General features: G+C 39.5%; 1 protein-coding gene across 4 annotated transcripts in view; it reads left to right on the top strand.

Annotated features, from left to right (window-relative positions):
• The window catches only part of PTPRB (protein tyrosine phosphatase receptor type B), an 81,769-nt gene extending 73,019 nt beyond the window's left edge, over window positions 1–8,750 (top strand). For all 4 annotated transcript variants that reach the window (XM_044449797.1, XM_044449799.1, XM_044449798.1 and 1 more), the window contains 2 exons: window positions 1,832–1,952; window positions 3,305–8,750. In XM_044449797.1, coding sequence (XP_044305732.1) covers window positions 1,832–1,952; window positions 3,305–3,327 — 144 coding nt within the window. In that variant the 3' untranslated portion in view covers window positions 3,328–8,750. The remainder of the gene's footprint in view (window positions 1–1,831; window positions 1,953–3,304) is intronic.
• The last annotated feature ends 1,315 nt before the right edge of the window (window positions 8,751–10,065 follow it).

Below are 10,065 nucleotides of genomic sequence, written 5' to 3' on the forward strand. Positions count from 1 at the left end.
TGGGAAAGACTTTTGGGGAGGTAGGTAGGGTGGGGAGGTAAGGAGGACATATCATCAGAACTGTGAGGAAAGAGGTCAATGAGCTTAGTGCAGTAACCTCTTTCCTAAGATCCTCCAAGCATTGGGGAGTGTAAATTCTTCCTGCTTGCCAGCTGTTAGGAATTTCTCCCCCACAGCCACCACTGCCAGGCCAGATACAATGGCAGAGGGCCTATGCTGGCAATAACACAGAATCTAGGTTTCTGTTGAATTTATCAGCCAACAGCCATGTAACACTCCCTGTGAGTTGCTGCTACATCATATGAAGCTTGGTAAAGTCTGAAAGGGCTACAGTGCAGTTGCTTGAAGCATAATGTAAGATCAGACTAAAGAAAAGATGTATGGCTAAGAAGCCTCAGTCCATAGTGTGGTGAAGGGGCGGACGGGGGAGAAACACTTCCATGCAATCAAATTACTGTGTTGCAAAAGTGGCACCTCAGTCTCTAGACTCAAATTGCTGTGAAAAATAACTTCACCAGTAGGATGACAAAAGGTCAGATATTGTGCATGTCGTGTTAGTAACTGGATCACCGAATAGGATTATTTTTCCTTTCTAGTCTGAAAAGTGAACTAATTCAATTTAGATAGATTAATAATGCTATGGTGTCATCTAGTATAATGGGAGGTGATAGCCCGATAACAATTTGGCTTTGAGTTCGTTGATAGCATTGCAAATTTAACTTTAGATGTGTTTGAACTAGAAAGTTCATTTAAGAAGAACAGGAAGGCGAAAGAGGCCTCTGCAATCTTACTGCCTGGTTTAAGATTTGATGACTCACTTCTTCTGTTATAAAAGTCAAGTGACATTTCAAATCTACTTAGTATGGCCATGGGCTAAGTTGCATTGCTCAGTCATGTCACTCACTTCTGGTAAACCAATGCACTGCAAATGCAGGACAGTCCTAGCTCCCCATTTGTGGAGCAGGAGACCAGGATTCATAAGAAGCTGAGAAAATCTCCCCGTGCTCCACAGTCCAAAGCACTGTAGAACTTGGGTTCAGTGTCGGAACAGTCTGAACCATCCAATCAGCACAGTGTACAAGTGGGAATAGCTAACCCATCATTTAGAGTAGCGGAGAAGAATTTCTGGGTCCTCTGCCAGCTGTTCTTCCCTTAAGGATCCTTTCTAGGAATTCTGTTCCCTTCGCAGTTAAAATCATCTGAAGTGGGAAGAAAAACTTTGATGGGAGGACGCATTTCATCCATTGAGGAGCCCAATTAGCCCTTGAGGAGCCCAATCAGACAATTATTTCGACTGTGAAAGCTGTTGTGCAGGGTGTTCTGGCCTCCGTATGCAAGGAGCTCTGTGTCTATCCAGGCAGTTAAATTCATCGAAATCCTGTGTGACTCTGAACTTCATCTTTATGGAAATGCAACATAAGCAGTAAATTACTAATAAAATAGGATCAGTGTTTAATAATTGAGGTGTATAAGCTGGATGGATATGGTAAAATGAAGTGGAAAGATGAAGGGAAAAACCAGTGCAAGGCCAGGCCTTCTGGTCGCAATCTAGTGTGGCAACAGGGAACCAGACCTGAGGAAAGTTTAATCCAAACTGAAGAAGAGCTGGTACAAACTGAATAGGAAATCTTCCTAGGTACAACTAATCAGTGTATGGCTTTGAGATCTGATCACTTACTAACAGATGCATGAAGAACAAAGCTTAGAGGGCAGCTTAACAAAATAACAGAATGCCTCTCTTGTTCAGAACAGGGGGCATGAGTTGGTATTGGGGTGTATCTTATGAAATAAATTGTCATTATCGCTCAGCTAAGCTCTTCCTTCTTTGTAGTGCCAGTATGTATATTTGCATCAATGTGTGAGAGATGTTTTAAGAGCAAGAAAGCTACGCAGTGAACAGGAAAACCCCTTATTTCCAATATATGAAAATGTGAATCCAGAGTATCACAGAGGTAAGGCTGAATGTAGTGAGCATTTAAGCCATAAATAATTACCATGTTTTTAATCTCAATATACATACAGTGTGTATTGTGCTCTGCTTAGTGACTTTTCCTCCTTAAGTTCCCCTCAAGATAGCAAAACAGCCACCTGATCTATTCGTAGAACAAAAAAAAAATCCAGTCTCCAGGCTCAACAGTCTCCTAGCCATCATCTGGTCCTTCTAAGATTACATATGCTGGACTTTAGCTCAGTAGCAGCCTTCCTGCTCTCCCATTCTTGTACAATAACCTCCCACACTTTCCTGTCTTCTGAAGTTGTAAACGTTCTGGAGGAGGGAGAATATATTGTGCCAATAAAATGCTGGGTATATTTAATCTAGCAAACTAGCCGTCCTCATAGGAATAAGCCTGTCCACTTTGCTTGTTATTTTACCATTGAATGGAAAGGCAGCAAAATCCTTCTCCCCACTTTACACCCTCCAGTGGAGACCTACTCGATAATCTCTCTTGTGGTGGATTCACTGTGTATTTGACAGTCCCACTACAAAAGACCCCATTAGCCTAATTTTCTAAGCCTTACTAAATAACTGATACTGTGTGATTCTGAAACCATTTACATGCTCTGATTCCATTTAGACCCTTACTTGAAGAAATAATGGGTGTCACTTTGCAGTGAAGGGGAAAAATCTGTGTTGAGATTATAAATGTGTGTTTGTTTTAAACCAGTTGAACTGTCATGGTTTTCCATCTTATGAATTATAATTTGGTAAGGCTTCTGAGAATTTTCTGTTAGAGGTTATGTATTATTTGAAATCTTCTTTGCCATCTCCCCAAGGCTTGAGATGTGTTACAATTCTAACAAAAACCATAAAAATACAGAAAAATCATACCCTACCAGTTCTCACAGGATCACAATTCCCACAGTTCCCATTTAGACCAGTTTAACGCTTTAGTCTTATACAGTGTACAAACTTATCCAGGAATAAGTCACACTGAACCCAGTGGGAATTACGTCTGACCAGAGACGTTTGAGATTGCACAGGGCTTCTCTACTTTCTGCAGCTGTGTGATAAGCAGAAAACCAGCATGTATGACTGCATGCTAGAAGGAGCTTCCTTTGCAGACTCTTTGGCTTTCATTATAGACACAGCAGTCTTGTCATGAGTGGGGGCGGGGGGTGAATATTATGTCCATCATTCTAAGACTCAGCTGCTTCTTATTTGTTTGCCCACGCACATAATTCTGGTCTTTAACTATCTAGATCACTATATTTTCATAAGAACATTTTTACTGGCTAGCACTGGAAAATTGAAAACAAAAACCATTCTGTGTGTTTATTAACAGCAATTTTCTTTTGATTTCAGATGCTGTTTATTCAAGACACTAAGGCTGTAACATTCCTGCTTTTTGCAGTCTGTCTGTTAGCTATTTTTAATTAATTTTAAAAAATATTTTATGCACTACAAAAGTGCCAGACATGTTTGAAGCTGTGTATAATTTATTGGTCTGGTGAAATTTTAAAGTATATAATTTAAATATAATAGATTTTGTATATAAATGTATTTTGATATGTAAATATGTATGTTATCTATTTTATATTAAGCTTCAGATAATACTATTTTTCCATGCTAAAGTTATTTTAATGAATTATTCCTTATAGACTGCAAAATCATATTGCAGCATGAATTATTCCTCATGCTGCAAAACTAGCAAGACTTTTAAACTTTGCCCAATGCTGCAAAGGTCCTTTAAGTGTAAGGCATGGGTGGGCAATCTTCACATCCTCATCTAGCCACTGCTTGCATGTGCGTGAGGCAAGACTTGTAGGTTGTTTAGACTCCTGAAGATAGCAAAATTTCTTAAATAAACTACTTCCCAGCCCTTATGGTTGCAGATAGATGATACCAGTGACTTTGTAATGCTGAGAAACAAATGTGCCAAACTCTAACTAAAGAATCAGAGGTTTTTAACTAACATGCCTATCAAACAATCTTTTCTTCCCTGTCAAGGGAATTTAAGAAACTTGATTTTCTTTTTCTGTTGAACTGTAAGCATAAAGTAAGGTCTCGAACATCCCACGGCATCCAGTGTTACACTGAAAATAGCATTTCTGGCATCAGCATACAGTTTATTTCCAGTGTAACCCTGTGCTCAATTTCATTAGTAACCAGATGCTTGAATGGGCCAGTTTTATAAAGATGATGTAATATGTTAGGACAATAAAGAACAGATGCAGGACATTAAATAATTAAATTAATTAAAGGATGCAATCCTGTACATGTTTAGACAGAAAAAAATCCTACATCACTCAGCCTATCCCAGATAGCCAAGCTGTTGTAGGACTTTGCATGTCTAAGCATACATTAGATTTGTGTCCTTAAACATCTTTGCTTAATGGGACAATGAGAGACAAAGTGCTTCTAACAGTAACACTAATTGCAATTCCTAAATATAAAGCAAGCATTGAGCCTGATCTAAAAAAAAACTTGCAGTAAATAACCATGTATAGAACAGAAATACATGGATGCCGGCATTCTAGATCCAAAGCCAAGCCATTCTTATAGCATGTTGACAAAATTTTGAAGACAGACCAAGAGTTTGATGATGATAGAAAAGGCCAAACTTTCATCTGCCTAGTAAAGACACAAAGTCTTATCCATCCAAGGCAAAAAGAATGCAAAAAGAATGAATTGTAGCCCTTTAAAACATTTTAATGACATAAAATGTTTTCAGCATTGTGGGTCATTGCAAATGATGCTGGGTCAGGGGGATGGGGAGGAGATGGATGAATTACATTTTTATCACATCATGTGATGTTTCTGGAGATTGTCTACATAAGGAAACTTTGCAGTATATTATTTTTGACTTCACTTGTAAGCGACCTTTCAAACAAAATGACCAAACTGCTGATCTACAGCAGATCTTGCTGCCCAGAATGAGGGGCATCCACCCAGGGAATTTTACAAAGGACTGGAAATATAACAGACGGAGGTTGTGTAATACTTCTCCTGATAAACTATGGGTGATGAGCACTGTATATAAGGAGCAATCTGCAGCCCCCAGACACTCAATACTTAATGAGAGTGTAAATGCTGATCAACATGATCTAAAACTGCCTTGATGTTTGCGTGCAACTTGAAGCACACACTCACTGGCTATGGTCATCCAACTCCTTTATCCTATTTAGTGTGTGATGAAAACTATAGCTTCTTTCTGCTCTTCAAATCACACATTTAAAACTGATCAGGCAGAGTTTGGGAATCAACCAATCCTAAGAACCCTCCAACACTTTTCCAATCTTCCAGTTGCTGGTGTTCTATGTAGTAACACTGGGTATAACCTTCCCATAACTCTGACCCCCAAAGGAATTCTCTCAGAACATTGGCCCTGTTGAATGGAAGTGCAAAAGTGTACTTTTGAGTGCCCTGGTCTTCTGTCACTGGAGGACACTGAAAGATCGGTAGGCTTCTGTCATAGATGTGTTGCTAAAATCAGGTAACCATGGAATCTGTTTAGACTGGTTGGTTGCAGGCTCACATGAGCAGAAAATCGAATTTGGAATCATTTGTTGATCCTAGGAGAAAGGAAATGGGAACTAGTACAACCCTTGTCACCAAGGAGACAGATGGAGCAGATGTTTCTTCCTTTTTAGCATTTTATGGGCCAGGTATTTTGCTACAGCAAAGTGCATGCCAGTGAATGATTGAGAAGAAAACTCCCACCATGGGTCTGTAAAATTTAGCCCAACTGAAGTGGATTTATTCCACAGAATCTTCAAACCATGTATATTCTGTGTATAGATTCAGGGGCTCCACAGACTTTGCACAGTTCTTTTTGAGATGCCACAATCCCAATATAAATCTGGTGTCAGTTTCTGGCTGCTTGGTATTTCTCCCCTAGCAAGGACATCTGTGATCCTAGTCTGACTGAACTTTCTCCAACCTGGTGCCTTCCAAATGGTTTGGACTTCAGCATCTACCATCCCAGCCATATGGTCCATGCTCAGAAATGTTGGCAGCTGTAGTCCACAATATCTGGAGCCAGTGTGGTGTAGCGGTTAAGAGTATGGGACTAGGATTCAGGTGATCCGGGTTCTAGCCATGGAGCCAACTGGGTGACTTTGGGCCAGTCACAGACTCTCAGCCCAACTCACCTTACAGGGTTGTTGTGAGGTTAAGATTAGGAGGGAAAGGAGCATGTAAGCTGCACACCTTCATAAGAAGGTCAGCAGGATAGGAAAGGCTGGCTGACCTTTCTCCACATAGGTATGTCAGGCAATTCTGAATTCTGGGCAACAGCTGCATCTAACATGCCTTGAAGGCATTGCTCCACGCCACCACTGCATGTAGTGACCAAAGCCATATCCCTTGTATGAATTTCCAAAGTTCCTTCTCACAAAAGTCCATCACAAACATGATTGAATATTCAGTACTGGAACATATAAAAAGGAACAGTTGTCATTTCTTTGTCCTGCAAAAGTAGCACAACTTAAACTCATTGAGTTGTGGGGAGGGACAGAAATCTGCCCTGGAGACAGCTAGCCCACTTACTAAGATTGGTTTGGTTTTAAAAAGAAGTCAGAAAGTTGTGATTCCAAGGGGAAGTGGAAAGAGCAGTGTTTGTCAGGATTATGAATTGAAATTATCGTTTCCCTGTTTACTTAGCAAGACCATAAAAGGGCTAATTTTAATCATCAAAGCCTTGAGCCTCTTTTGAGGGCAATGAATCTGGTGTTCATTGGCAAACCTGTTCTTCTGGCACCATAGGAAATGAGATTAGTTACCTATAATACAATTACAATGTGGTGAACTACTCTGAAAAAATAACAAGTGCACTATATAAATTATCCCAGTATCTATTGTGGTGTCATCTTTCTGCTGAGGGAATGAATCCAATTCAATAATATATGATGTGAGAGCAAGCATTTTGGAATGTGCATCCTATCTAAAAGATAGTTTATCATTCTTCAAAGAATACAAATGACATTCAATTTTCTCATTTCTCTTTTCTCCTTAATTTTTCATCTTTGTATGCATTATGTATACAAATAAGACTGCATCATTCTCCGACTTCCAATAGATATTCTAACCATTTCGAGACACCATGCTTGTGATTGGTTTCTGAAACTCTCCCTTCCTGTTTGAATCAAATAACAAATAGTCCTGTGTATAGCAGGCTTCATATTTACCTCTGATGAGTAAAAGTAGCACGCACTTTGCATGCAGAAGGTACCATTATAATGAAATAGACCAACCTATTCAGCAGAATGTCAAAACAAACTGAAATAGGGAAAGAGTGGGGTGGGGCAGGAGTCCTAAAACTTACCTCATAATCCAGTAGTTCTAGTGTCCTGCAAATGAGCGCTGATGTGTATTTACAGAAACTGAACTGAGAATGCCCTCCAAGCGCTGAATGTGGATTCCTTATTGTGCTCATCGAGCATTTCATGCCAAAAGAGTAGTGCAGCCCTTAAACATGTACAGAGTTCTATGTGCCAAGCGGAGCTCTAGAAATAGTATGTTACTGAAATAGAAAAAATAACTCCTGAACTAAGCCCTTGCTTCAAAACATAAAACTAGTTTGGGAATTGCTACTTAGCAATCAAACACTTCTGATGAGCTGCAATCTATCTGCAAATGTCCCACTGTTAGGTGTAATAGAAGACGTACATGATCAAGAACCAAAAATTAGCCCTGTGTGATGCAAGATGCTTCATCCAATACTTACTGGCTTTTACATCACAGAAAAAAGAAATGAAAAGAATATGACAATAGTCTGAAGTTGATCCATTTTATAACTAATATACAGAAAGTATAGCTTGTGTTCATAGTTAATGCAAGCAAAGCATTTTAAATGCTTGGTACCCAGTTTTGCAACATATTTTCTTGTTAAGTCAATAAGTAAAATTTGCTTCCTAAAGTCAAAACTCCTCTGGATTTCAAGATAATATCCCCCATTAAACTACTATTATGATCTAATCTAAATTGCCTGTTTTCCCTTTCTGTTCAAATATCAAGCAAATGCTGCCAAAGAACAATGTGGTATTTTATGCAATAATATATGGACAGCCAGTTAAGAGATTAAACACACACATACAGCAAGAGGGGAAAGGAAAGGAAGAAGAATGGATGCAGATGCAGATGCAAAGTAGGCTGCAGATTACAGTGCGATTGTATAAAATAACAGTATATTTTAGTCCAATTCCATTAAGATCAAGGAGATTTGTTAAGCATCACCTCATCATCAATAGCCTTGCAGAAGATTCATAAAACACCTACAGAATCAGAGAGCTATAACTGTGTGGCCTCCTTATACTGAGTACACCAACAAAATAAAGCACTTGAAAGACTTTTAAAGCCCTTGAAGGAAATAGTCCCTTCAGTGAACTCATTACGTTTAACTGATACTGTTTAAAAAATGACATCCTATTACACGTAACAGTGATTAATTTTCCATGGGTTGAAAACAAAAATTGTGTTGGTAAAAGTCAATAGACCCAAGCAAAATATGTAATTCTGGAAAATGATTTACAACATCTTAGCAATTAATTTGAAATATGAATGCTATAAATTCTGTACCGTTGAAGAATTGAAAAATTATCTGAGGAATTATATTACCTTGTTACATGCCACATATGGTGCCTAGCTATGCTTCTAACAAACCATTTACCAACAAAGGGCTACTGTTAATTTATATTATGTATTTTAAGTATATTTTTATATTGAAATCAACCAATTCAATATTTCTGAGCACCTGTCACACTTTCTTTATGAATGACTCATAAATAAAACAATTGCTTATTTAAAACAAGGTATTTGCATTCTGTTTGATTGCTTTTGTGTTATGGATTTTGTTGTCAAGCTGTTCAAAGGAAAAGGTCATCAGAAAGTTTGATTAGAGAAACATGATGAATATAGAGAACTTAAAATTAAGCAAATGCCCTTGCTTGATCTTATATTGTAATCTCCGCATCACAGGTAAAAAAGTACAACTGTGTCACCAGTTATTAACTTTTTCCTTCAAATTTTTATCAGACAAGCAATTAGAAACATTTGCAGCCCTGTCATTAAATAAGATAGGAATTCAGCTTGTTGAGGAAGGGGTTGTGCTTCCTCAAAGGATCAGCTCCACAGCTTGGGAATGCTGCTTTGTCCCTGGATCAAGGTAGCAGTGGCGTTAGCATTTGCACTGTTGCACTCGGTGTACCAACTTCAACCTTCTGAATGCTAGGCCACTCCCAGGTGGTGGAATGCCGAGCCCAAGCACAGCACTTGGTTTCCATCTCCTGGCTTTTAGAAAGGGTATGAAGACACATCCCTTTAATTCAGTCTTTTACATCATGCAATGGTAATTGTTAGTGCTGCACTCTTGTACACCACCTTCATAACTTTTAACAAATAAGGTAGCATATCAATGTTAAAAATAAGTGAATACATTTTATAGGACTTACACAGAAATCAGAAGCAAGCCCATGAGTACAATGGAGCTCACAGGATTGCAGCCTTAGACAGGGAGTAAGCCCTCTTGAGATGCTGGGAACGACTGACAGCTAAAGAAGAAGGGGGCAGCAGAGGACGAGGGGCTGGATGGAGTCACTGGGGCAGTGGGTGTGGGTGTGGGTGGACTCTGAGGGATGATGGAGAACAGGAGAGCCTGGAGGAATGCTGTCCATGGGGTCCTGATGGGTTGGGCACAACGTTGTGACTAAACAACAACAAAAAACCCCTCTTGAGCAGGGTGGGATCATTCCAGGTAAGCAGGTGTGCATGGGATTGCATTGTTAGTTTCAGTAACGTGCTTGAGCTAGCTTGCATTACAAGAACCTGAATTCTCAGGCATGCAGAGAGCACACAATAGCCTGTGCTCCCAGCCAGAGTTCCATCTTGAGCAGATCAGGAGATTCATTTTCAGGAGAAGGCAGTTTAGTCCGCTTGCCAGTGGCAGTGCAGAAGCTGCATTGTCTGGGTTTTCAGAACATGAGCTTCTTGGGACATGGTGGGCAGGGAACTGGTGCGCCTGTTCTTTCCTTGTTTAACTCCAACCAGAGAAGTGTAGCATTTAAGTTCACACTAGTTGCAGAAAATAAGCAAGGCAGAAAATCCACTGGCAGACTCCCCGATTTTAA

The sequence above is a fragment of the Varanus komodoensis genome, unplaced genomic scaffold (genome assembly GCF_004798865.1).
Source record: "Varanus komodoensis strain SLA01 unplaced genomic scaffold, ASM479886v1 scaffold61, whole genome shotgun sequence".
Classification (NCBI taxonomy): domain Eukaryota; kingdom Metazoa; phylum Chordata; class Lepidosauria; order Squamata; family Varanidae; genus Varanus; species Varanus komodoensis.